General features: G+C 60.7%; 1 protein-coding gene across 3 annotated transcripts; it reads left to right on the top strand.

Annotated features, from left to right (window-relative positions):
* The first annotated feature begins 8,315 nt into the window (after positions 1–8,315).
* PDGFA (platelet derived growth factor subunit A) lies at positions 8,316–25,515 on the top strand. 3 transcript variants are annotated; one of them, XR_016513366.1, is made up of 8 exons: positions 8,705–8,831; positions 10,267–10,363; positions 14,649–14,753; positions 16,833–17,020; positions 22,562–22,688; positions 23,156–23,223; positions 23,747–23,817; positions 24,901–25,515. XR_016513366.1 is itself a non-coding variant. In XM_090288717.1 (7 exons), the coding sequence occupies exons 1-6, from the start codon at positions 8,769–8,771 to the stop codon at positions 23,209–23,211; spliced, it is 636 nt and encodes a 211-aa protein (XP_090144843.1). In that variant the 5' UTR covers positions 8,316–8,768; the 3' UTR covers positions 23,212–23,223; positions 24,901–25,515. The 3 variants fall into 3 exon arrangements, 2 of the variants coding, with proteins under 2 accessions (XP_090144843.1, XP_090144842.1); XM_090288717.1 differs by lacking the exon at positions 23,747–23,817 and having other exon boundaries at positions 8,316–8,831; XM_090288716.1 differs by lacking the exons at positions 23,156–23,223; positions 23,747–23,817.
* Positions 25,516–27,254: the final 1,739 nt, after the last annotated feature.

Below are 27,254 nucleotides of genomic sequence, written 5' to 3' on the forward strand. Positions count from 1 at the left end.
CAAGGGCTCCTGGCTGAAGGGAGGTGCAGTGTGGGGGAGACGGGTTGACGGTTGGCTCCTAGGTGCTGGTCTGAGCGGCCAGAGGACAGGTCCCAGGGCCAGAGTGCGGTCGGTCCGGGCCGACTTGGTTGTCTTAAGGTTGATGAGTTGGTTGGACACCAGACATTGAATGTGATAAACCCGCAGAATTTCAGGCAGCGGATCTAGAAATAACCCCAGAGTGACCACGGCCAGGGTCTAAAGTACCAGGTGATTTATTTTGGGTTTCTCAGGGTGAAAGGCACATGCTAACGGGGGCTCTGAGGGCTGAGCTCACACTGTGTGGAGTGAATGGCAGCTGGTGGCACCGGGCCGGGGTGGCCTCATGGGGCAGTCCCCAACCCCACGGGCCGGGGCCGGGGCGCTCTGTGCAACAGGTGGAGCCCAGAGCACCTGCAGGGCGCCAGGTTTGGGCACAAGAACGTGTCTGCCCAAAGCCCTGTCCAGGTGGGACAGTGAAGCTTGTCCACACTCCAGCCACCCAGGCTCTGCACTGAGCGCATCCCCCATGTCCCCATAGGCAGCCCTCGGGCAGCGGCTCTGCTTCGGTCCATTCCTACTGTCTCTGAGGCTCAGAGAGGTGACGTGCTTGCCAGAGTCTGCACAGCCTGCAGGGGTGGAGCTGTCTGGGCCTTGGGCCTGGGCTCCTTCCTGCCTGAGTGGACCAGCCCCTCTGATGTCCCCGCGGTGGGCGCGCGCAGAGTACTCGGGACGCTGGCGGACCCGTGTGCAGCTCCCCTTGTCCTGTCCCCCAGAGAGAAGTGGGGTTGCAGAGAGGCTGCGGCCTCCCGTACCCACAGATGTCACAGCAGGACAAGGATAAGATTATCAGAGTACTTTGCTCTCTCCTGTGGAGAAAAACAGCCCCAGATGAAAATGCTGCTTCCGCAGTCACAACAGGGAAGGTTTACAAGTTCACCCACTGCTGGGCCCAAACCCCCACATCAAGGCCAACAGGGCAGACGGCAAGTCCCCAAGAAGGAAGGATAGAGTGAGCCCTGAAATCCAGCGCCTTCCCTCGGTGCTGGCCAGGGGTGTGGTGGTCTCTTTGACTTAGAAGGTGGAGGTGATCCCACAAGTCCTGGCTCTGGGTTCAGCCAGGCCATTTGGAGTCCTGTGTCCCCTCAGATGGGGCCTGTGACAAGCAGCCTTGATGCTCTGACAAGTGTGGGGCAGGAAGGGGTCCGGGTGGGGTGGAGGGCTGCTGTCTTCCCTGTGGAGAACGTGGAGATGGAGGCTGATCAAGACATGGGCTCTGTCTTTTTGTTCTTAATGGGTTTTTACAGAGAGAGACATCGATCCATCGTTCCACTTGCTGATGCGTCATTGGTGGATTTCTGTATGTGCCCTGACTGGGGATCAAACCCGCAACCTCGGCCTATGGGGTAAGCGCTAAGCCACTGAGCCACCAGCCAGGCCCCGGGCTGTGTCCTGATCCAGCCGCACCTGAAGCTGCTCACTCCAGAGCCTGGCGATCACAGGAGCCAATGCCTTCTCTTTCCTTGGGCCGCTTTGAGTTGGGTTCTTGTGGCAACAGCCAAGAGTCCTCATGTCTACAGAACTGGAGGGTGAAACAAGCTGCAACTTCTCTTCATGGTGGGAGTGGGGAGTCCCCTGCTGGGCTCCTGGCCCAGGACTTCCCTGACGAGGACGCAGGCCTGACACCCTCCCTCTGAGCTCCCCGGCCCTTAACTCAGAGGAGAGCGAACCTGCCACCCCCAGCCCAGAGCCATGGCTTCTGTTACCCAGACGTCTCTTTTAAAATGGAAGTGACGGGGTGTCTTGGACAAGTGATATTAACCCACCACAGCCCACCTGGGCTGGGTGAAAAGCAGGACCAGCGCCGGACACCCGGACCCACTGCGGGTAGTGCTTCGCTCAGAAGACATGGGACCCCTCTTGACCAGACGCGGTGTGAATGAGCAGGAGCAGTGTCGCGTCTTCTAGAAAACTGCCTTGGCAGCCGTCATGCAACCGGACACAGTTCACAACAGGAACAGGTAAAGGCACCTGTCTGTTCGCACGAGGTTTGTTTCCAACTTCCGCTGCTTCAAGCCGCGCTCTGAACCAGGTGAGGATATGGCCCTTCCTTGGGCCAGTTGCCCCTCAGGGGGACTGGAGGGTGGGGCTGAGGGTCCTGACAGCCGTAGGCAGGCAGCTCCAGCCCCTCCTCCACCACGTGTGACTTATATTTCAGTGTGACTTATTTTTCAGTCACGGAGTATGGCTTATTTTTCAATGTGACTTATTTTTCAATACAACTTACCGATGATGACTTACTTTTCAGCTTTGAGTTGTTATTTATTTTTCAGTGCAACTTATTTTTCTTTCTTTTTAAAAAAAATATTTTATTTATTTATTTTTAGAAATGGGGGAGGGAGAAGGAGACGGGGAGAAAAATCAGTGTGTGGTTGCCTCTCACACACCCTCAACTACCCAGGTCTGTGCCCTGGGAGGGAATCGAACCAGTGACCCTTTGGTTCGCGGGATGGCGCTGAATCCACTGAGCCACACCAACCAGGGCTCATAACTTAGTTTTCAGTGCAGCTTGTTTTTCGTGATTTATTTTTCAGTGCCAGGGTCTGACTTATTTTTTAGTGCAACTTCTTTTTCCGTCCTGGGGCTTGATTTATTTTTTAGAGCAACTTATTTTTTAGTGTGACTTATTTTTCAGTCCCAATGTGTGACCTATTTTTCAGTGTGGCTTATTTTTCGTGATTTTTCAGTCCTGGAGTGTGACCTATTTTTCAGTGCCACTTATTTTTCGCATATGGATGTTTCTCTCCCTCTTTCTCCCTCCCTTCCCCTTTCTCTAAAAATAAATAAATAAAATCTTCCCTAAAAAATTGTCTTACCCTGGCTGGTGTGGCTCAGAGGATTGAGCCCCGGCCTGCGAACCAAAGAGTCACCAGTTCAATTCCCAGTCAGGGCACTGGCCTGGGTTGCGGGCCAGGTCCCCGGTTGGGGGCGTATGAGAGGCAACCACACATTTATGTTTCTCTTCCTCTCTTTCTCCCTTTCTTCCCCTCTTTAAAAATAAATAAAATCTTTAAAAGAGAACTGTCGCATAGTTGACTCCACTCCAGTTCCTTCCCTGAAATAGCACAGCCTCGTCTGCTGTTCCCCAGCAGTGTGCTCCATGAAGGCACTGGGTCGCTGTTGTTCCCACACCTCACACAGGGCCTGGCGTATACGTGTTTGTGGAACGAACAAGTGAGTATTTCTGAAAGCAACCCTCTGAGCTGGCTGTTACCCCAGGGAGGAGGCTGAGGCTCCAAGGTGCTACACGGCTCAAGGTCACACAGCCCTGAGGCTGAGAGCAGGTGAGACCTGACCTCTGGCTCTGCTGGTCTCCCAGACCCTGCTGCCTCTCTGAGGAGACAGCTCTGCACCTGCCCGCACCCCGGCCCACACTCACCTGGTTGCCTCTACCAAATAGATGGGAACACCAGGTGTCTACACGAGCGTCATCCAGTAGAGACATCATTTGAGCAACATGGCATTTTAAATTTTCTAGTAGCCACATTAAACAAAGGAAAAACAAACGAGTCAAATTAATTGTAATCATATAGTTTATTTAACTCAACATTTCAAAAATATTATTTCTACATGTGATTAATATAAATAGACATTTTACACTTTTTATATTTTTACTTTCTTTTAAAAAATATTTTATTTTTAGAAAGATGGGAAGGGAGGGAAAAGAGAGGGAGAGAAACAATGTGTGGTTGCCTCTCGCAAGCCCCCAACTAGGGGTCTGGCCTACAAGCCAGGCATGTGCCCTGACTGGGAATCAAACTGATGACCCTTTGGTTCACAGGCAGGTGCTCAGTCCAATGAGCCACACCAGCCAGGGCCACACTCTTCACTTTCACGCTATATCCTCTGAGGCAGTCTTCTACCCACCAAGCACACCCCAGTCTGCAGCAGCCCCATTTCAAATACCGTGGCTAGTGGTGCCTACGCTGGACTGTCCAAGTCCAGTCTTCATTTCTTGAAGCCACCGAGCACCCACGACACAGGTCTTCACTCACAAAGTATTTACAAATTGATGTGGGTTATTTCAAATTTTATTTCTGTTTGTGTATTTAGAAAATAAAACTGTTTACTAGGGAGTTAAAAACACTGAGAATGACTCTCTTGCCTGCTGGTGGGCTTCTCCCTTTCTGGGGAGGCTAAACTGGAAAGGCCTGATCCCTAGTCGTGGGGGGCCCGGGGCTACCCAAGAGAATAACTTAATTAATACCTACCCGGGCACTTTTGATCTCCAAGGAGCGGTGCTCCTGTATTAATTGCCCTGAACCGAGATCCTTGCCCAGAGATAAAGGGAGCTGTGGTGTTTCATCAGTACAAACGGTTCTGAAATCTGCTCTGGCACCAGGAGAGGTCTGGGTTTGGACTCCCAGCTGGCCCCCGCCTGCATGACCCAGGTGCAGGCAGCTGTGCCCTGCCCAGGGTCACAGGGTTCTGTCTGCAACGTTGAGGGAAATGGCCCCCATTTTCCAGATGAAAGAGCTGAGACTCAGGGCAGTCTAGGGACAAACACACCAACAGGGCCAAGGTCAAGGGACAGAGGGCAGCCAGGCCTGGATGTGGCCCTCCCATCCCCTTGCACCTGGGACTGGGGGTCTGGTGGGCGTGGGCTCCAGGGCTGCTGGCATTACTGCCTGCAGCCACGACACCCTTCATGCTCCTGTCTGTGAGCTGTAGGACAAATGCCACCTGAGTGACTCTCAGCATCACCAGAGCCACCGCCTGCCTAGGACAGTGTCTCCCATCAGCTCTGGCACCATCTATAAAATGGGTTTCAGGGCAAATGCCGGCGGAACACCTCCCAACATGCCGGGCTCTGTGGCAGCCCTTGTAAAGGCATGTGTCTCCCTCCAGCCCAACGTGGCTCTGAGGGATGAACCAGGCCCTTCCTGCACCTCCTTCGGTGCCAGGAGGGAACCCGAGAGGTGGATGCCCAGCCAGTCACCTCAGCTGTGCAGTGGCCACTGTCTCCACTTATTTGGAGCAACCGATTCACCTTAATTACAGCCATAGGCGCATAGGGCGAGGCTGGGACACCAGAGATAGCTTCGGGCCAGGTGCACCTTCACCTCCCACCAGCATCTCCCCACCCTGGAGACCCCCCTTCACCCCCTTCTTCTGCCAGGGGCCCTCCACCTGGCCTCCCCTGATGCAGAAGCCCAGGAGACCGCCTGGCCCGCGCCTGGGTCCCTGCCCACAGGGCCCACAACGGTGCCCGCACCTCCTTGGCCTCAAGTATATTTAGCCTCATTATCAAATGTTTGCAGCGATCCGTGTGAACCTAATAGCGTTGAAAAGGAAATGCGGTTCCGGGCAGAAAGCAGCACGTGACCACGCCTGGTCAGCAGGGAACGCCCTGTGGACTGGGCAGGTGCGGCGCCGGCCCCCACAGGCCAAGCCGCAGGCCGCAGTGCAAGGGCCCCTCTGGGCCAAGCATCCTGCGCCCGCCGGCTCACGCAGCCCCTCCTCCAGGGGCCGAAATGAGGGAGGCCGGAGCCTGGGTGGGCGGGGTGTTAAGGAGGAACCAGGGTCGGCAGTGCATCCACGCAGGAGCGTTTCTCGCCCAAGTTGGTGACCTCCTGGTCAAGTTACTCCTATGGTCTCCATTTCCCGGTCTCGGAAACAAAGCTTGTGCCAGTTTCTTCCGAGGACAGGGAAGGGCGAGGTGAGCTGCATTAGGGGGTCCCTGTCCCACCGCAGAGTGGGTCTGGGTCCTACCACGCGCATGGTGCCCTGAGTACCCCCAGGGCGGCTGTCGCACGGCTGCATAAGTTCTTGCCACCCTCGCGCAGCCGCTGTTGTCGTGGTCGCTATGACGACGCGGCGCGGTTTTATTTTTAATAGCTGCCCGCGATTAGAGGGAGGGAGGTCCCGCTCACCCCGCCGCTCTCCAGGGCGGGGCGGGGGAGGCACCCAGGCTCGCCCCTGCCCCTGCACGCGCTATGGTCTGAGATGCCCCCTCAAAGGCGCCCCCTTCTGTGTCCCCAGATATCCCCGCTGGCCCCAAATTCGAACTGGGAGCCCCTGAAGCGCCAGGCCGCTTAGAGGTGGCAGAGACCCCTCAGGAGCTGGATCATCTGCACAGAGGCTGGAGCGCCTGTCTGAAATACAGCGACCTTTTCTCTTTCCTGTCCACGCTGGCTACCAAACCGAGCCTTTTAACCCCAAAGAAATGTCCTTGGGTCCTCTCTGCCTGTGAGGAATCCGGGGCTCGACCAGACGGTGCAGTCACTCTCCGATGCGTAGGCGACAGCTCCCCCCGGGCTCCAGCCACAGCCCTGGCAGTGCGTGTCTGGCTGCCTTCCAGAAACTTCTAATGGTCCTTCTCCGAAGCAACAGAAGGTTCCACCTGGACAGACAAGGAGTGGCTTTCAAACGTTTCCGAGTTTTCCCCGTTCTCCATCCTGACCCCCGCGGGCCTGCTTGCTAGTGAGGTTGCTGCAGCAGCGGGAGGCTGCAGGTGCGTGGAGACCCGTGCAAGGGGCGCGGAGACCGAGGTCCTCTGGGAATCGCAGGAGCTCCCCATCCCGAGGTGTTTGGGGAAAGGCAAGCGCCCTGAAGTCCCTAGGGACTGTGCCTTTGACATGCCAAGGACGGCCCAGCCCAGGATGAAAGAGGGCCGGCGGGGCTGCGTCTTTACTGCCTTTGTCTGGCGGGTGCCCCGGGCTGGAGTCACCCATGGGGAGGGGGCTGTGTCCTAGCCTCCAGGGGCCCCGGCCGTCTAGCTTTGGGGTCGCTCGGCCCATCACTACTCTAGCTCCGGTCCTGGAAACTCGCCCGCCCACTCGAGGGACGAGCACCGGCGACAGGGCCCAACGCTGGGGGTCTTCTCCACCTGATGTACGCGGGAGGGATCCACCCAGCCCCGGCGCACCCGCCCTTTCGTGGCGGGGAGCCGTCCAGCCACACGCAGGCCTCTGGCTCGCCGCTGATCCTGCCTCCGCATCGCGCTCTCGGTCGGGCCTTGGCGGGAGATGGCGCTCTGGGTGCCCAGTGGATCACGGAGCCCGAGGCTCACACTCGGGGGTGTTGTGACCATCGGCTCCTTTCTTTTCGTTCCCTGCTCCCCCCACCTCGAGTAACCGACTCAGGCCGCAACCCGTCCTTTCCCTTAGGAGTGAGGACGCGGGGACGCGGGGTCCCTGGGTGGGGAGGCGGCCCCTGGGCGCGCTCCTATCTCGGAATGTGGCTGGAGGCTCCTCGTTCAGACGCCCTGGGCAGCGTATCGTGGGCGGGGGCGCGTGGCAGCCTCCAGGTGAGTGCTCCAGAAGCGCCACTCAGCCCGAGCCAACACTCGCCAGAACCTCGCTCCCCCTCCTTTTATGAAGGGGTGGGCAGGGGCCCTGGATCCCAACCGCGGAAAGAGGCCCGAGCGCCGCGGCAGGGGGCGGGGGGCGGGGGCCGGCCTGCTTTTGCCCTTTTTGGCGTCGCAGCTCTGGGCGCTGCCCTCTGCTGCCGCTGGGGCCCGAGAGGCGAGTCGGCTTCTGCGGCGGCCCCTCCCCTCCCCGTCCGGTGCCGCAGGACTGCAGCTGGCTGGCACGGGAGGGTGGGCAAGCTCGAGGGAGGGGCGCGCGGAGCCCCGGCGGAGCGGCAGTGCTTGGAGCCGGGTGTGAGGCGTGGATGGATTTCACTGCCCGCGTGATCGCGTGTGTGTGCTCGCGGCGGCCGGGCCGTGCCCGGCCCGTGCGGCCCCCGCGCTTCCGAGGTGCGGGTCCCGGGCCCGGAATCCGGGGGAGGCGATAGGGAGGGGGCGGGGGAGGGGCGCGGCGGCGGCGGCGGCGCTATAACCCCCTCCCCGCCGTCGGCCGGCTCCACACGCGCGCCCCGAGGAGCCCGTACAACTCCGGCGAGCTGGGCCTGCTCGCGCCTGCTCCCCTGCCGGCAGCGCAGCGGCGGCGCGGCGCCGGCCCGATCCTACGCCCGCCTTCAGGCCCGCGCGGCGAGGCTCCAGGCGGCGGCGGCGGCGGCGGCTGCCAGGCAGCGTGGCCGCGGGTGCTGCCCGGCTCGGGCCGGCGGAGGGCGGAGCGAGGGCGCGCCGCGGAGGGCGCACGCAGGCCGCCGGGCCGCGCCGTGCTGGGCCGCGCTGTGCCCGGCCTGGCTGCGGCGGCGGCGGCGAAAGGAGGCCGGAGGCGAGCGCGGGGCTGGCGGCGGGCGCGCAGGGCCGCTCGCAGCCTGCAGGGAGGGCGCGAGCCCGTGGCCGGGGCCTGGCCGGGCGTCCAGACAGGTGATGGGTGGCGGCGGTGGTGGTGCGGCGGCGGCTCCAGCCTCGCTCCAGGCTCCCTCTCGGGGCTGACGCCCGCAAACGTGCAGAACCGCCGGCCAGGGCGCTCCTAAAGCCTGCGCCGGGGAGCGAGCGCGGCGGCGGCCAGCGCCAGAAACGCACCAAGGAAGAGGCCCAGCCCCCGCCCTCCTCCCCTTCCGTCCCCACCCCCTACCCGGCAGCCCAGGAGGCTCCCGGCGCGACGGGTGCGGCGGGCGCGCACTCCCTGCTCCTCCTCCTCCTCGCTGGCGCTGCCTGCCTCTGCACTCGCTGCTCGCGCCGGGCGCGCTCCGCCAGCCCGCTGCTCTACGCACCACCCTCCTCCGGGCCGCGCTCCCTGAGGGATGGTACTGAATTTCGCCAGCACAGGAGCCCGGCTGGAGTGCCCGCCCCGCGGCCTCGCCTCCTCGCCGAGCCGCCAGCGCCTCGGGACGCGATGAGGACCTGGGCTTGCCTGCTGCTCCTCGGCTGCGGATACCTCGCCCATGCCCTGGCCGAGGTGGGTGTCATCCCCACGCCCCGGCCCCCTCGCCGACTGCCCGGGCGCACGCCCCCTAGGCCCCCTTGCGGCCCCGCGAGGGCCGGGGCGCCCGGGGCTCAGGCTCTGCAGAGCGCGTTTTGATTTCTGTTAGGGTGGTCGATTTAAAAATTTTCCCAACTAGGTTCTATTTTCTGCCATGCCTAAGTGTGTCTGGTGAGTTTCCAGCGTGTTGCGTCGCTCTGCCGAGGAGGGACGGAGTGGTGGCGGAGTGGGGAGAAACTTCGGGGGGCGCGGGCTGTCTCCGGGGAGTGAACCCGGGCGCGGCCGGCAATGCAGTGCCGGGGGCGGGGAGCGCAGAAAGGGGTGTGTGTGAGCCGGTGGAGCCCAGGGAGGGGCAGAGCGGCGGATAAACAGGTAGGGGCCCCCGGCAGCCCGGGTCGGCAGCGCGGAGCCGCAGCTTTGGGTACCCGGTCCTCAAGCCCGTCCGGGTCTGCTGGGCCGGCACAGTCCCGCCCGTCCGGGGCCTGCTTACAGGTGGCTGAGCGAGGCGAGGCGAGGCGAGCCGGGGCCGGGCAGGCGCCCTCGCCCTCCCGCCGCCCGCGTACGCTCCCCTTCGGCCCCCGTCTCAAATCCCGAATCCCCGGGAGCTCGCTGTGATGAATGACTTTCTACAGCCCTCGTCGTGGGAACTTAGTGCCTGAGACCCCTAAGCGACCTCCGACTCCCTTTAAAAATCGGGAAGGGCTGGGGGAGGCCGAGTGGTGGGGGTTGCCTGGGCAGGGACCCGGGAGCCGCGAGAGGTAGATATTTAACCCTCACACTCCCTGCAGCCGCCGGCTGGATTTGGGGCGTCCCTTCGGCGCTAGGGCCGCGGCTGGGCCGGAGCGGGGTGGGGCGCCTGTGGGTGTGAGTGTGTGTGCGCGCGCGCGCCTGTTTGTGAGACGGAGACCCTCTCCCCCGCAGGTTCGCCCGGGATTTCGGGGTGTGAAATTTAAGCCCCTGGCTAGATTAAAGTGTTAGGACTGCCGTGGCTTTCGTCGCCGATCCGTGACGCATTTCAACTTGATCTTTCTGCATGTCGATTTCACTATTAAATCAGAAACTCCCCGGGCCCTTAGCTGCCCCCAGACCGCCTGTAACCGACACCCTAGGCGGAGGGGCTGGAGTGGGGACCTTTTGTTTGAAAATGTAAAGGTGGGGCGGGCTATTTTCTTTTTTTTTTTTTTTTGGCAAAGGCCAGCCAGGGATGGGGACGGAGAATTTGGTGTCTCACATAGCCTCACTCCGGGCCTTTGGCTCCATGGCCTGGGCGGGGGTCGGGTGGCCTTGCGTTCCAGGTGCCCGCGTGGGGCAGGGCCGGGGCCACCTCTGGTGGGGACCTCGCGCTTCGGGAGGGGGTCGCGAGCTCGCGGGGCGGGGCCCGCGGGCGCTGATCCTGTGGCTCTGCTTGCAGGAAGCCGAGATCCCCCGCGAGGTAATTGAGAGGCTGGCGCACAGTCAGATCCACAGCATCCGGGACCTCCAGCGACTCCTGGAGATAGACTCCGTAGGTAAATCGCGCCCCTTCCCTAGCGCGCGCGGGGTGGGCGTGGGCGGGCGGGCGGGCGGGCGGTGAGTGCGCCCCGCGCCCCTCCTGCGTTTGGGCCGGGCACCGTGCAGGAGCGCACCGCACCGAAAGGTCAGAATCCAATCCCGGGCCATAAAACCCCAGGCGGATGAGTCAGGAGTTTCTCTGCCAATCACCACTTTCTCTCTCAGCGGCGGCCAGCGCGGCTCGCTCGCCCAGAGATTGTTTTTGCATTTAAGGTCTCTGCCGCGTGTGTCACAGAAAGTTCAGCCGCCGCATAGAGGGCGCCGGCGCCCCAGCCAGGTGTGCCGGCCCGAGGCCTGCTCTCCAGCCTGGGGCGGGGCGGGAGCGGTGCCAGGCTCTGGGCGCAGAGCCCTGGAGGTGGGTGGCGCTCAGGAGGGGCGGGTGCCCCCTTCCCGGTCAGGGTGCCTCTGCAGTCCCGAGAGCTTGCCCCTTTCCTGCCTGGGGCTGGGCCTTTCTGGTTGCTGGAGGCCTTGCTCTTCTCTATTTTCACGAGCCAATAAAAAGGCGCGCCTCCGACACATCTGCTGTTTGGGGACTATTTCGGGGCTCACCCTCAGGCCCTGGAGCGCAGCCACTCTAGACAGTTTTATTTGTGAAGCAGTGTGGAAGTTCTGGAGTGTCTGCTGCAGAGTTAGGCTGGGCCTGGGTAGGCAAAGGTCGTGGGGACCCAGGGTGGCTGGTGAGGAACCAGGACACGTTGGGTAGTTTTGCTGGGGTGTGGACCAGAGAGAACCCCTTCCAAGAGGAGCAGAAAAATTCTGGCCCACGTGTTTGTAGCGTGGGAATCCTAATGTCAGCATTGACTGGGGAAACACTCGTATGAGGAAACTTAGTATTGACCAGTTGAGACCCCCAAGTGAATGTGTCCGTGGAAGGTGGCGCAGTGGGACAATCAGCGAAAAGAAGATTTCTCACTGCAAACTACCCTGCAGCAGAGGTGGGGGTGGGGGAATTAGGGGAAATCACAAGGTCTGGCCATTTGGAAATTTGTACCTAATTACGGTGGTGGAGAGGCCTGAACTGTTTTCATTTCATGCCAAGACCATCTTCCATGGAGGCCGGGCGTTTCTGTAGTTTCTTGACCCAGGAAATCCTTTGGCTGATCCTTATCGGGAAGGGGGTCGAGTTTCACTGGGAGCTCAGAGTTGGGCGGGATTTTGATCTGCCCCTGGATCTGTAGCCCTGGGGAGAAGGATTTGTTTTTGGTGAGCTGGGAAAGCACTGGCCTGCCTTCTCTCCATCCCTGTGGATTTAGGGATGTGGGAGACGGCCTCCCAGAGGAGATTCCCGCCTTTTTTTTCCAGCTTGCAGAAGGGAAACCTGTGAAGAGCTGGGCCTCAGTGCGGGAAGGCTTTATAGGAAGCCACCGGGAAATGGGCCATTGACTTTCTGCTGGGACCATTCTTATTCTGGTGTCTGCAGGCCCGCCTCCCCAGCCCCCACCGTCAGAGGATTTGGCAGCACTTCTGGGCCTGTGCTGATGGCAGTCCTGACCTGAGGCTTCTGGGCCCAGAGCCTCTTTGGGAGGTGTGGCGGGGGGGGGGGGGGGGGGGGGCGGAGCGTCTAAACTGAAAAAGCTGGGATGCACCAGCCACTTCTCAGCTGGTTTCAAATTGCCCATCATAGAAAGCCCCAGGAGCTCACCTCCCTCCCACCCCAGGGAGTGGGACCTGCCCTGTGTCTGCCTGTCAGAGGTTTTGGGATCGGGTGCCTGAGAGACCTGGCTGAGAAGAGAGGAGGGCCTCCCTTGCTCACTGGCTTGCCCCCAGGGCGTGCTTTGTGACACAGACATCAAAGTATCTGTCCAGGCTCCCTCCCCTTTTGCAGACCTGGAAGCTGAAAACCCGAGGAGGCCGGTCTCTGAGCTGCACCTGTAGCCTCTAGAGCTTATCTGGGGGGCTGGCTCTTCCCCCCAACCCCTGTTCCCATGCAAAATGGAGAGTTGACCCCAGCAGGCTTCTGGGGAAGGCTGCCCTCCAGGCCCTGGCCTCCCCCCAGGTCCGGGTGCAGGTCCATCTGAGCCTGTTGCCTTTGTAACTCCAAGGGGGGCCTTGCAGGCTGACCTGAGTGGGAGGCCAAAGCCCAAGGAAGCAGAAAAGAGGCCTTTTAAACAGTGGCTGCTCCCTCGTGTGGGCGGAGCTTTGTGATTGGCGTGCGGGGTCCTGGGCCGCATTCCTCTTGCGAGGTGAGAACGGAGCTCGCAGCTCTTGAGGTGTGGCCGGGTTCCCACACCAGGAGAGTGTGCCAGCGTGCAAGGGAGCTGATTTTCCATGGGCTGTGGTGTTTGGGCCCTGTTTGTCCAGTGTGATGAGGACAAACCCTTCAGCGCGGTGGCCGCTGGCCGGAAGCTCTGTTCTCCCAGATGTCTGGCTCGGGGCCCGCGGGTCACTGAGTAACCAATACATAAATGTCCCATAAATATCCCATCTCAGGCAATTAACGCTCCACCAGGGCCAGCGGCTGGAAGACTTCTGCCCAGGAGCTGCCATTTGGATGTGTGCACGTAAAAGACAAGGGAAGCCACCTGGTTAACTGCTCAGAGCAGTAGCGGGGTCTCCTGGGAGTCACCGCCGGCCAGCGGGAGTGACGCTTCCTCGCAGGCGCAGTCTGGCGGGTTTGCCGACCACCCATCTTGATCGGGGGCAGAGGGTGGGCTTGTTTGACCAGAAGCTATTTCCACTCCATCTCTTGTCTCCAAAGCCGGTTCAGGTTTCAGCCGGTGGATGGACTGGGAGGCCCATTGTCACTTCTGTTTATTCGGCAGGAGGAGGCCTGGGCGGGAGTATGGGCTGAGCCTGGACACAGGGTTTGGCCAGCGTTCGTCCCGGCTTGTGGTTCCATCTCGTGGGCCTCAGTTTCCTCAGACTCAGGCTGCAGTGCCGCTGCAGACGCGGGAAGGGCCAGGCGGAAGGAGACGGCGGCCGGCTGCAGAAAGGCATCGGAAGTGGGAGTGATGTTTCTGAGTTTTCTCTCAGAGCCGGCTGAGATCAGGCCAGCTGCTCCTTGGTTTGGCGATGGCGAGATGGCCTCGACCAGGACATGACTCATAAATGTGACTTTTTCGTGAAAAAGTGCTTCTTGTAACAGTTGGTAGCTGGGAAGTTCTTATTGCATGAGTAGTTCTGTTCTGATCTTATTTTGGGTCTTAAAAAATAGTGGCTGTGGAACATTGAGTCATTTGAAGTGAAAAGTTGGGTTCCGTTCCGGCTTCTAAAACAGAGCGTCTTTTACTGTTTGCAGTTTAGAACGGGTGCGGGCGGGTACTGGGGAGGAGCGGCAGACGGGGCGTCTGTGCGGCTGCTGGAGCCTGTCTTCTCAGCCCCCCTTTGCCCCTGGTTCTGAGGAGGCCGGGAGGAAGGGGGCGAAGTGGGAAAAGACTCCCAGCTGGATCTGGGGTTAAAGGCATTGGAGCCAGGTGACCCACGTTATCCAGGTGCGGGTTGTATAAGTGGGCTGCATGCTCCTTCCACCCACCTTTGCCTCCCATCCTTTCAGAGACCTGGGCGCCCTTGGGGAGGAGAGGCTGGGGTGTGAGTGGGGGGGCTCTAGCCAGCCTGCTCTTGGCTCTGGGGCTTGGCCCCCTCCCTGCTCTCGCTCTGTGATCATGGCCCACAGGTGCCTGGTGTCAAAGGCCTTCCTGTCTGTCAGTCACCAGGACTTCTGTCTCTCTGGGTCCTGCAGCTCCTCGCTCACCCTCAGGGGGACGCTTGCTTCCCCCTTGTGTTCTCGGGGTCTTGCCCTCCGTGGGGACCAGCTTCAGGAACAGTGGGCTCAGCTGGCAGCCAGCTGCCCTGCCTCACTTCCGACGCCCCGGAAGTTCAGATGCACCGTCAGGCTCGGCTCATGAGGGGCAGAGGGAGGGGCAGGCGTGCCCACCGAGCCCAGCAGCACCACCGTGCTAGTCATCCCCGCTGGTTCTGGGTCTTGTGGGCCTGGGAGGGCCGGCCTCGGGCTTCCCCACCTGGCTCAGCCCTAACCTGGGCTTCCCTGGCGGAGGCGCCCTAGGGGAGACCCTGCAGCCCACAGCTCTGCTGCGAGGCACAGTGAGGGCACCACACTGTGGGGACACCTGTGTGGGCTCCGTGGGGGCTGGGATGTGTTTGGCAGCTGGAAGGGGAGTCTTTTACACCCAGCCCCACGCCCCGCACATCTGGAAACTCGCTGTGTGGGAATGGAGGGTCTCCCGGGGGGCCACCTGCTCACCCCGGGCTCAGCCAGTTACTGTTCCTTCTTTGTACCTTTAGGGGCTGAGGATGCTCTGGAAAGCAGCCTGAGAGCCCACGGGGGCCGCGCCACCAAGCACGCACCCGAGAGGCGACCTGTGCCCATTCGGAGGAAAAGAAGCATCGGTGAGAGGGGCCTCGGGGCTGCTTTGCCTCCTTCCTCCTTCACACAAAGGCCTGGCCTGCTCAGGGGCTCCTCCCTCCTGCCGGGGAGTCTCTCTGCCCTGGCCCGGCCCTGCCGAGAGCCCCTGGAGAGGGAGCCGTCATAAATTCCTTAAGTGCCGGTCTTGTTGAGGCCTGCGCTCCCGGAGGCCCCGCTGGGAGACGTCGTGTTTCATTTCCAGCTCATCCTGTGGAGAGCTGGGTGCTCCTGGCTGCGAGCCCCAGACCGGGTGCAGCCACACACAGCCCAGTGGGCAGCCTACAGAGGCCCCCTCGTGCCCCCCCGCCCCTGGGCTTCGCTCCTAGGACTTCCCCTCTGCTGGGTTTTGGGGTGTTGGTTCTTGTCCCTGCCACAGAGCAGCCAGGTCTGCTCGCTGGTGGGGCACTGCGGGGCTGTGCCCCTTCGTGCCTTGGGGTGCAGCTGGGGTTGTGGCCATCCAGCCACATGCCATGGGGTCACCTGCTTGCTGTGGCTGCTGCCTAGGAGCCCTGACTGTGACTTGGGCAGGTGGCTCTTGCCCAAGCTTGAGTTTCTTCTGAGAAGATCGGTTTTGTAGCTTCTACCTTTGTGCACGGGCGTGTGGGTCCTCCCCAGTCCCAGGTTAATAGCAAAGGGTGGGTGCTCCCTCCCAGGGGCTCCTCTACAGGTTCTGTCCTGCTGCATCTGGGGAGGGAGCAGCCTTGATAAAATAAGGGGCTGGACCGAAGTCCCCCTCTGGCTCCACCCCCTGGCCCACCTGGCCAGGTGGGTGCTGGGCAGGTGCTGGGAGCGCATCCCCTTCCCTCAGTGGGACAGTCACTGACTGCCACCATCATCCAGACTTCCCAGTTCTGTGGCTTGTTCTTGGAGGCGCATTGTCCCTGCTGGGTCTCCCAGGGCTCTCGGGAGATGTTCTCACCCCGTTTGTACCAGAAGGGGATGCGATGGCTGGCCCCATCCCTGGCACTGGGGGGAAGGCAGAGCGTTCGGTCCTTTAGCTGCACCTCGGCCTCCTCGAGCGCAGAGGCCAGTCCTTGCTCCAGGCCGGCCTCAGTGTGAGAGCAACTGTGTGGGTCTGTTGGGGCCATGGTGGGTCCCCCATGTGCAGGGGCGGGTCCTTCCAGCTCTGGCTCTGGTGTCCCGGGAGCCCTGAGTGTTGCTGGGCAGCCGTGTTCGTGGCAGCCGCGGAGCCTGCTGGCTGGGCTCCCTGGGTACAGACCCGGGCAGCACAGGCATCCTAGTGACTAGTCCCCTGGCGGCAGAACACACGGTGCCTCGCTGGGCCTGGAGGCCATGTGCCGGGGTCCGGGTGGGTTTCTCATTCGTTGGTCCCACCCTGGTGTCCATAAGGAGTGGAGGACTTTGGTCTGGACGGTTGGCCTGGGCTAAGGAGCCGAGCAGAAAAGAGCCAGTTCCTCCGTGGGTGGCCTCACGGTCTCAGGCTTAAGGTGCCAGGGAGTCTGGGCGTGGCTTGTGCCATGTCCCTTGCCTACTGTGCAGGCCCACTGTGTCCCCTCCCCCCAGGCCTCCTGTGGCCACTCAGGTCATGACGGAGGGATGGCCCAGAGCCACCTCCGTGTGAGCCCTGGAGCCAGTGACCAGCTCCTTTGTGGGTTTGTCCCTGCTTGGAGCAGGGCCTGGCCTGGGGACACAGCTGTGTGCATGGTTGTGTCCTCTTTGTCTTCCCAGCTGTCTTGGGCTCCTTGCCTCGGGTTCCCTGCTTGTCTGCACCTCCACCAGCCCCACCTGCCTGTCAGCCTGTCTCCATTCTGTCCCCAGCTGTGGGCTCCCTGCCCCCCATGGGTACATGAGGCCTCCCTCCTGTCCTGGCCTCCATGTCACTCGGTCCCCTTGGCTGGCTGCATCCTGCCCCTGCTGAATCCTGGGACAGCTCAGTGGTACCCTACAGGTGGTGGTAGCAGGGACCCTGACCCCTGACACACAGTCAGCCACTTTGGAGGAAGAAGCAGCCCCACCCCTGGTTGCCTCAGGCCCTGGGGGGTGGGAGATGGTCAGTGGGGGCGGAAGTGGCCTCCACACCCACCTAGTCTCTTTCTCTGCAGAGGAAGCTGTTCCTGCTGTCTGCAAGACGAGGACGGTCATTTATGAGATACCTCGTAGCCAGGTGGACCCCACCTCTGCCAACTTTCTGATCTGGCCCCCGTGCGTAGAGGTGAAACGCTGTACCGGCTGCTGCAACACCAGCAGCGTCAAGTGTCAGCCATCCCGTGTGCACCACCGCAGTGTCAAGGTGAGCCACGCCCACAGCCACCTGCAGTAGAGCTGTGGAGGGGCGGGGCATTGTGGGCTGTGGGCGGGGCAACCACCAGCCGTGGGCGGGGCATGTGGGTTGTGGGCGGGGCATCTGCGGGCTGGGCGAGAGGAAATGGGCCCAGCGTGTGCTGGGAGGGTGTCGGGGTTCTTTCCTCCCCTGCGCCACACACAGCCTTGGAGAACGAAATCTTTCTCGCAGGCATCTTGGTGTGGGGGCTGTGGTACTTGGCAGTTGAGGTTGGCGGCTTTTCAGCTTGCACTGCCCCCAAAGCCTCTCCCCAGAACACAGAAGACAGGAAGGCAGTGCCCCTGGGCATGTTGCCTGTAAATCGGGGAGGGCACCCCCACTTTCACTGGGATGCGTGTATCTGTGGGGTGTTTCTCTCCTGGAAGGGTCCTTCTCAGGTGCTGTGAGGCCCAGCCCCTCCCCTCACTTCAGGAGGGACCCGTGGCTGGGCCCACTGTCCTCCCCACCTACCACCTGTGCTCAGCTGGAGCCTGAGCCCTCCTCTTCCTCAGGGCACGGTGCCTCCAGGGCAGTACCGGGGGCGATGCAGGAAGGTAAGGCAGGAGTTCCTCGCCCTCCCCACCTGTCCTTGGGGAACGTTCTTCTCCTGGTCGTCCTGGGCAGCTGAATCAGGGCTGGCCTCTGGCCCAGTGACTGGCAGCTCCTGTCGGGGCCTGGGCCCCCCACTTCCTGCCTCATCTGTGAAGTGGGTCTGAAGCACAGCGACATGGTGTCTGTGCTGAAGAGCCTTCCTTGTTGCCGGGGAGGCTTCCTGCATCTGGACATCAGAGGGACAGGCCTGGCGGGAGGCTCTGGGCTGTCTCCTGGCTTCTGGGATGTGAGGCTGAGGCTCGAGGGCCAGCAGCTCCCCTTCTAGGCTCAGGTGGGTTGGGGCCCTGGGTGGTGTGTCTGCGCCCCACCCCCACCCCCCACAATCACCACCACCACCAACACTGAGCCTCTGGCAGGTGGGCCCACTGGCCTGGGTCGAAGACGTTAGTCTAGGGGTGCATAGAACTCATGCCTTCACTATAGCTGATTTCCAACCCTCGGTGCTGCTGCCGGCCCACTGCCTTGGTGTCAGCCCCTGGCCTCCGCATGAGGTGCAGGGCAGGAAACTTCCTAAGTGAAGGACCACGTGGCGGCTGGGCCACTTGTCACGCGAGAAGGCCCTTTAGACCCATTACTGGAACTTGACGTGACCTCGGGCATGTGGTCTCTGCCCTGTCTGGGAGCTGCGTAAGCACATTCCACTGGGGCGCTGGCTCCTCTCAGGTGGGGGGCCTGCCTTGGGCCTCCAGACACTCAGCAATAGGGCCCTGTCCTGGCCCGCCCCCCCCCCCCCCCACCGTCCCTCTGTTAAAGGAGGAAACTGAGGCCCAAGGGATGAACCCTTTGCATCCTACACTGGCCTTGCTTACGGGATCCCACTCTATGGCTAGCTTCTGTCCCCTTGGGGTCTTGTTGTCACTTGGGGTAGTTGGGCGTTCTGACTAGCCCTGGGAATCTAGGTACTGGGGGTATTTTCCTCACGTGTACTGGTGGGGGGTGCTCTAGATGAGATGGACCCACATATGGGCACTGGGGCACCTGAGATGTGGGCTCAGAGGCATTGAGGTGCTGGAATGAAGTGGGCTCAGGCCTCCTGGGACACCTGCTGTTCCCACTCTTGCTTCTTGTGCCATGAGGACCAGGGAGTGTCTGGTCCCGGGATGGGCAGCAATCTGCTTCTGCCAGAACAGGTGGGCAGGGGTCCTGGCTGCACAGTGTTGTGGGGACCCCTTCCGAGGAGGATGCATCTCTGGCTGGGGCACAGGTCCCATCGGTGCAGGGCAGGTGGCAGAGCTAGTCCAGGGCTTTCCCTGGGCCTTCACCTGCCCAGAGGGGGTCACGGTCTGTCTGAGAAGGGATAGAAGGGCTCCCTCCTGCATCTGGAGACCAGGTGGCCTGGGCCCATGTGCACATCCTACCCTGCCCCGGCTTGGCCTCTTCCTCCTCTTCCCTGCCCACTGTCAGAGGGTTGGCAGGAAAACCGCCGGCCCCAGACACCGGGGTTCTGGCCTAGAGGGGGCAAAAGGTCAGTGGGAACAGGAGGCCCATTGTGGCAGCCGCCGGCCTGGACAGGAGGCTGGCCATTCCTGCTCCATTAGGGGTTGAGGTAGAGCAGGGTTGTGGGTCGTCCTGGGTGGTAGAGATTCTGGCTAGGGGTGGCACCTCCCTGGTTTTGTGGGTTTTCTGGACCTTTGATTCACAGGCATCTTATAAAAGGGGACAAAGGCAGCCTGGGCGTGGTCTCCCTGCTGAGGCCCAGGAGGGTGAACTGTTCAGTGTGAGCTTGGCTGAGGGCTGCCCCATGGCCCCCAGGCCCTGGGCATCTGGGCATGCCGGGGTCGATGGCTACCCCGCCCCCCTTCCAACTCCACATATCCATGAGGTCATGGGTGTGGGGCCTGGCAGCAGGGGTCTCAGCATAGTGGCTGCCATCAGAGGTAGGCTGAGGTCCTGGGGGCCGACCTCCCTGAGCTGGGCTTGCTGTCTGCTCACTAACTGGCCTACCCGAGGAGCGTGTCCTTCCTCCACCCCCAGTGCAGGCTGATGCCCAGGCCCAGCCTGTGGTTAGGACGGTGGCGGCTATGACTGGTGGAGACCCCCAATGACTCAGGCCCACTGGCCCTGTGCAGATGGCCTGCGGTGGCGTCAGGGTGAAGGGGCAGCCGTGTGCACCGACGCTGCGTGAGCAGCAGGTCTGGGTTCTAGACCTGTTGGAGGGCCCTTATCTGTAAAGTGGACACACTTGAGCCTTACAGCTCAGCGCTGCTCTTTGTCATGGGTGATGCTCTGCCCTGACTCTGGGCTGGGGCGGCCCAGCTGCGGTGCTGGTGGGCAGCTGGGGCTCAAGCCACCTGTACCCGTGTCTCCTATATCCAGAGGGTGCAGTCACTGCTGGACTCTTGGGTGGACATGCCTGTGGCTCATGACACAGGCACCCTCAGGAGTGGGGAGTTGGGGCGTCTGTTTTATGAGGTGCAGCCCAGACACAAACAAAGGGGGAAGGGAGGGACATGAGGACCCCACATGGGCTCCATTGTGGATCTGGGGGACGAGGTTATGGGAATAAGCGTCCCATTCTGTGGACCTGACTAGTGCGGAGGACGCCTCTGAGAATTTAATATTCACAGAATGTTCTTGGGGAAAATGTAGCCATTTCCTGCCTAGACAGAGGTCCGGGATGTCCAGGAATCCTCACAGATCCAGAAGCGGGTGCATCGTAAATCTCCGTCTTTCTTTGATGAAAGTGGGCCATTGAAGGGGGCGGGGGTTCCCAGCCTGAAGGAGGAACCAGTGTTGTGTGCATTTTGCCAAGGGGACTGGGCAGGGAGGTGTTTCTGGAGTGTCCACCCCATGTGGTGGAGAGCTTCCTTGGCCCAGGAGTCTGGGGGTCCCCACTGAGCCGGGTCCCAGTGTCTGCCCCACAGAGGACACTGGGTGAGGCCCTGGGACCAAGGGCAGGACAACTGTCCACCTACTCCGCCTCCTGTGTCCCTGACAGGCCAAAGGTGGTAGAGAGGTGCCCGTGGCACTCAGAACCAGGAGCCATGGCAGAGTGCGGGGCTGGCCTCGGGGTCCCACCTGCTTGGGCCCTGGGGGAGGGGTAGGTCAGGGAGCTGGTGCCTCTGGTTATAGCTGAGGCAGGGCTGTTCCTGATTGGAGAGGGCTGGCAGGGTGCCAGGGTGCAGGCAGGGTTCTGTGAATCTGTGGACACCAGGGACCACTCAGGAAGGTGGCCCAGGCCCAAGTTCCAGAAGACTTTGCATGAGTGACCGCGTTTATTCCTCTGATCTTGTGACCCACGTTCCCATTTTGCAGATGAGAAGGCTGAGGCTCTGTCCACAGGGCCCATGGACTCTTCTTTTCAGGCTTGGTCCCTGGGGAAAGGGTAGGTGGACAGGTGGCCACCTTGTCTTTGTTCTCAGTTGAGGAAACCTCACAGGCTTGGCCCCAAACCTCACCTGGCTGCTGACCCGCACCCGCTCCCCCAGCTCATACCCGGCCACAGTGTTTGCACTGCGGCCGACCCCTGCGAACCCCCTCACTACTGACGGCTACTGCTCAGCACCCGTGGCACGGAGAATCAACCATTCCTGTGGCTGAGTGGCCACAGCTGGGTCTGGACGGGCCTGAGGACCAGCTTGCCTATGGAGTGGGCCCCTGGTTGCTGGATGCAGGGCTGAGCCCCTTTGGGGTCCCCCGGTGTCTGTACGCAAGGCCTCTACAGAAGACCCTGGTGGAGGACCCATCCTCTTCCTCCCCTCCCCAACCATCCCTCTTCGAGGCCTTGTCCCGGGCCTCCTGCCAGCTCGGGATGGGCCCTCCACATGCTTGGGGTGCTCCTTTTCTGCCTCAGTTTCCCCAGGTGAACGAGGGGCCAGAGTGGGTCCAGAGGCGCATCTGCCATGTGCTTGGCTGCATGCACCTGGCTCCATGGGTGAGGGCCTGGAGCCCTCAGAGGGGGTGTGGGGGTTCCTGCTGGGGACCAGAGCACAGCTGCGGGCCTGTGGGGCTGCAGGGAGGGTTGCATATCTGGTGTCTGTCACCTGCTTCCTTGTCCATGATTCGGACAGAGTGAGGGAGGCTGGGCCCCTGGGGGTGTTCACTGGAGGTATTTGGAGGCTGTGGAGCCACTGTGTGCATGCGTGAGGCTGTGGTCTTGGGGTCGGGATGCGTGCACTGTTCATGTGTGTGTGTGTGTGTGTGTGTGTGTGTGTCTAACGTCCTATGATCAGGCCTGTGTGTGTGCCCGTGGAGGAGCTCCCAGGACAGACAAGCCAGCTCCCTGGGGTCTAGGGATTAGACTTCTAGCTGCCCCTGAACTTGTGCCTCGGGGCCATTTCCTCCGGAAACTCCTTGGGGGGGGGGGGGGGAGGCCTACCTCATGGTTCTGTGCCCAGAGTTTCCACCTGGCGAGGCTTTGCCCCTGAAGAGGCGCCAACTCTCCCACTCCTGGGATGGCCCAGGGTCTCTGCCCACTTTTCCTCCAAGTCCACGGAGACCTGTGGTCTCGTGGCCACGAAGAGGCCTCATGCCTGGGACTGAGGCAGTGGGGTGATCTGGCCCAGCACCCTGGGGAGGCGGGCGAAGGGAGGGATCCTCAAGGGAGTCCATCTCATCCAGATCCTGACAGCCTTTTTCGGGGTCCCACGGGCAGGAGAGGTGATGGCTGGGAAATGAGCAGCGCCAACTCAGGCCCCAGCGTTTCCCCCTGGAATAAGCAGGGACGCGTTGGGGAATGTTTGTTGCCCTTGCCCCAGATGCCCCTTAAACACACTCAAAACCCCTTCTCTCACCACCACCCCCCAAGAGCTCTCACCTCAGAGCACATTCTAGAGAACTCCAACACAGGTGGGACCAGACCGAAGACCCTGCCTTCCCACTGGGAGGAGGTTGAGGGCTCGGCTTCATCCTGGCCCGGTGGGGCCAGGCGTTCATAGCTGGGCTTGTTTTCTCGGGCAGGTGGCCAAGGTGGAGTACGTCAGGAAGAAGCCAAAGTTAAAAGAAGTCCAGGTGAGGCTGGAGGAGCACCTGGAGTGCACGTGCATGCCAACCGGCCCGAACCCGGACTACCGAGAAGAGGAGACAGGTGGGCAGCCGCAGAGGGTCCCCCGCCTGGTTCCTGGGCCGTGGGGATGCGGGCGCGGCAGGTGGTGGGATTTGGACTGCCCTGACGTCAGTCAGCCGCTTGCTGACCGGCCAATGCCCTGGGGACCTTCCGGGGCGAGCTCTGCCCCACATGGACACCGGTAGGCCAAGCCGTGTGGCTCTGGCAGGAGAGGTCCAGGCTGGAGTGAGGAGAGGTGGGGCCGTGCGTTTTCAGTCTCCGGCCTTGGTCAGTGGGTGTTGCCAGTGCGGGTCTTGGCCTCCCCCTGCGGGCAGACTTCCCAGAAGCAGTGCGGCACCAGGGCTGGCCCGAGGGGACCGGGAAGTGTCCGTGCCAGCACCAACGGAGCTAGTTTTCTTCCAGCAAGACAGCAGCTCAGGCATTTGTTCATTGCGTGCCTGGCAGCCCTCTCTTAGGCCCGCTCACCCTCCCTGCCCTTCTGTTAACAGGAAGGCGTAGGGAGTCAGGTAAAAAGCGGAAAAGAAAAAGGTTAAAACCCACCTAACCAGCCAACCAGGTAGGAGCTGTTGCTGGATGGGCCGCATTCCGCGGGGGGAGGTGATATCACTGATCACAGGGCAAATCAGCTCAGCGAGGACGCGGCCGTCCGTGATCGCCGTGATCGGCTTTGATTGGCCTTGATTGGCCTTGATTGCTCTGTGAGCTTCTGGTGTCTGGCTGGGCTGTGGGTCTCTTGCTCCTGTCCCCAACTCCTCCCCTCCCCCGCCACACAGAAACCTGCTCCACGGCCCTTCTGCCCCAGAGGCTCTGCTCTGGCTTTCGTCTTTTCATGGATGGGGAAGGTGAGGGCACCTCATCAGTGGAATGATTGAGGTTTCCTGGGCAGCAGTGGGGTCAGCTTGGGCAGGTTACCCACCCCATCTGACAGATGAAACTACTGAGGCTCATAGAGATTGAAGTTAAGGGTTGTCAAAGGCTGAATAGATCCTGTACGAAATGCTTTGTAAATGTATAGCCAATAGGCAAGTCTCGCGGTATCAGGGACTCTTGTACCCAGGACTGGCTCTGTCTATCCTCAGAGGTGCCTCGTGGCCCAAAATGGCTGCTGAAGTTCCAGAAATCACGTGCATCCTCCAGGCTGAAAGAAAGAGTAGGTGGGAAGAAGGGTAAAACAATCCTCTTATTGAAATCCCTCCCAGTGACTTCCACTTTGATCTCATCAGCCATCCCTCAGCTGTCAGGGAGCCTGGGAAATCGTCTTTTAGAGAGGCGTGCTGTTTCCCAGAAGAGAACGGGCTTTGGGCAACCCCAGTCAGCACGGAGGAGGCAGTTTCAAGCCTTCCCTGATCTTGGCATTGGCCTGTCTGGCTCTGGAACCTGTTCCTCGCCTCTGGGCACGCAGGAGCCCACGGCGTCCAAAACAAACAGCGGTGAGAGGAATTCTTAGAGACGGGAGTCTGAGAGCCTGGGCTGTGGTTGGCAGTGTGACAGCAGGAAGCTGCCAGGTCAAGCTCTTTGAAACCTGTGGGTCAGGTGCATTTGTGAGGCTCTGCTGGGGAGCAGGGGGCCCCGTGGATGGCCCGAGGGTGCAGTGCATACGGTCCACAAACCCCTGGGCTCTGACCTCAGTGGGCCACCTGATGACAAGGACCCCAAACTGAGAGGCAGGTGTCTTTTCTCCCAGACCCTGCCAGCGGTCATGCACTGGGCACATGGGTGGTCCAGGTGTTAGAATGACCGGTGTGCCCGGTGTGCCGGCGACAGAGGGTGGGGACAGCTGCTCTCAGCTTGGAGCTCGGTGTGCATCTGCCTGGTCACAGAGCCTGGGCTGGTGATATCCGTCCTCAGGGTTGCCTCATGGCCCAGTGTGGCTGTCAGAGCGCCAGAAAGCACATCAAGCCCTAGGCTGGAAGAAAGGAAGGTGGGGAGAAGGACACCAGAACCTTTCTGAGCCTCAGTTTCCCCATGTGTAGAATGGGGGAAGGGACTGGCCCTCGAGCCTTGTTCTTTTGTGAGCCCCGGCGAGCCTAGTCCCAGCTCGGTCAGGATGTCACAGAAATGGTAATGAGCCATATGCGGTTTGAAAAGTTTAACGAAAACTTGAAATCCTAAGACGTGATGCTGTGTGTGTTCGTGTGCGCGCGCGCCGCCCTCGGCTGGGTTGAACGTGCACTCTGGGTGTGTGGGCGCCGGCCCCGCCTCTCAGTGTCTGTCTCTCTCCCTCTCCCTGCAGACGTGAGGTGAGGACAAGCTAGCAGCCCTTTCCCGGGATACGGATGTACATGGCGCGTTACATTCCTGAACCTACTATGTACGGTGCTTCTTGCCAGTGTGCGGTCTTTGTTCTCCTCCGTGAAAAACTGTCTCCATGCGCACTCTGGAGAACAAAGAGACAGTGTACGTTTGTTTAATGTGACATCAAAGCAAGTATTGTAGCACTTGTGAGACAGTGAGCAGCTTCCTCGTCGAGGAGAGCGAGCCAACCGCCCCGCGGACCGCGACGGGCAGAGCCGCTCACAGACACACCTAACCGCCGCGGGGCGGAGGCGCGCCCCTGGGGTGGGAGCCTCAGACACCGCCGCGGGGGCCTTCTGTCCAGGGTGGCCACAGGTGCTTTTGCCAAGGACGCGGACGAGCCTGCTCTTTCTGGAAGACTGACCGGCGCGTGGCTCCGAGGGACGCAGGGGCCGGAGCCCCGGAAACGCCCCGGGCTTCAGAAACCACCTCTCCTTGCTGTAGCCTTCCTGAGAGCCTTAAGTGGGTTTTTTTTTACACCATAAAGTGATTATTAAGCTTTCCTTTTTACTCTTTGCCTAGCTTTTTTTTTTTTCTTTTTTTTTTTTTTAAATTATCTCGGACATGAACACCGATAACACCCGGCCGCTGTAACAGTCAGCGCAGTGAGACGGTATTTTCCTAGCAGGATGCAAATGAATGAGATGTATTAAAATAAACATGGTATACCCACCTATGCATCATTTCCTAAGTGTTTCCGGCCTGACGTGCTTTTCCCTGGCCCCATCTTATCTTGCTTTTGAATTGAAGCCATTTCAAGAGAACTATGCGTGACCCAATCAGATGCCGTCCTGTCTCCTGTCCCCAGAGCCCGCCAGTGGCTGCCGCATGGCTGTGGGCGGTGGCTCTGGCTGCTGCCATGTTTAGGCACAACCTAAATTCTTTATTTTTGGTAAGATGTTATGCTTTACGTGTATATGACAAATGTGTGCGTGTGTTGTTTTTGTTCTGTAAAGGTGAAGTTTGTATTTTTATCTAATATTACCAGTTTTATATACCTGAGAGCCTGCTATGTATTTTTTTTTTTTAACCAAAAGGAAAAAGAAACCATCCACAAAACCCATACACATGAAACACGCTTTGTGGTCATGTTTTTCTGGTTGCCCGAGTCTTGGTTCTGGTCATGGCCCGCAGCACGGCTGCTGGGCCCCTGGGCGGTAACTGGGGGAGTACACCCTTCTGGGGCAGTGGTGCCCACCCCACGGCCAGAACTCGCAGGGTGCATTCTGCCTGGGGACTCGAACCCGACGGGAACGGGCCAGAGGTGCCGCCTTGCTGGTGCGTGTAGCCTAGTGAAGAAGGAGGCTGTACGCCTGTCAGGGCAGCCACGTGGATGAGGAAGAATCGCAATCCAGGAGCAGGCTGACCTGACTGTCCCGCTCAGGAGCCAGTAAATGCTGCTGTTCTGCTCCCCGCTCCCCTGGCCGCGAGGCTCCTGCGGCTTCTCCGGGGCTGTCTGCAGTGACAGGAGCATCTCTGGTGTACAAGTTTGCAGGGTTTTTCCACAAAGAAATCCCTGCAGCCCACACCTGCCTGTTGTCTCGGTCCAAGGCCTTGGGGAGCTTGGGGGAGGGAGGGGCAGGCAGGGTGGCTGTCCCCGGTCCTTGCCTGACCCCTGGAGGGCAGTGCCCCCGGCTCGGGCGGGTGGCCCACCCCAGGCCTGTGCTGCGCGCTTCCAGCCGTGCTGTTCACGAGGCTGGGCCTGTGAATGTCCGACGTCAGATGCGTGAACCTGTTGTTTTTGTTTCCATGATGCACCGAGAATACAGCTCTTGTTTTTCCTTCTTGGAGTGACATCAGTGGGTGAGTGGTCTGCCCATTGAAGTGACGCGGCAGGAAAGCTGCACGTTCTCTTGCAGAAGAGAAGGTGCCTCTGGAAGGGGCTCGGGCCACGGCCTTGCTGGAGGCCGTCAGCAGCAGTGGCACCTGGGTCTGCTGGCAGCCTCCCGCGTGGTGGCTGGTTGCGAACCGCCCACACAGCCTGCATCGCTGGCACTTCCTGCCCAGCACCATCACCCTGGGCTGCATCTGGGTATGGCTGGGCCTCAGCTCAGGGCAGAGTGAGGGTCAGCCATGAGTGCAGGAGAGGTGGGAGTCGGGGGCCCTGCTGAGATGTCAGAGTCCTGCAGAAGTCTGACACACCTGCCCCAGCACGTCCTCATTTTGTAGTTCAGGCCTCAGGATTGTGGAAGCTCTGGCGTGGTGACCTGTCACCCGTGCACCTGCTTGGGACCTGTGGCCACCTGTCCCACCCCCCCCTCGCCTCATGTTGGCAGCCCAGTTCCAGGCAAT

The sequence above is a fragment of the Furipterus horrens genome, unplaced genomic scaffold, assembly GCF_987537825.1.
Source record: "Furipterus horrens unplaced genomic scaffold, mFurHor1.1.pri manual_scaffold_10, whole genome shotgun sequence".
Taxonomy (NCBI): Eukaryota; Metazoa; Chordata; class Mammalia; order Chiroptera; family Furipteridae; genus Furipterus; species Furipterus horrens.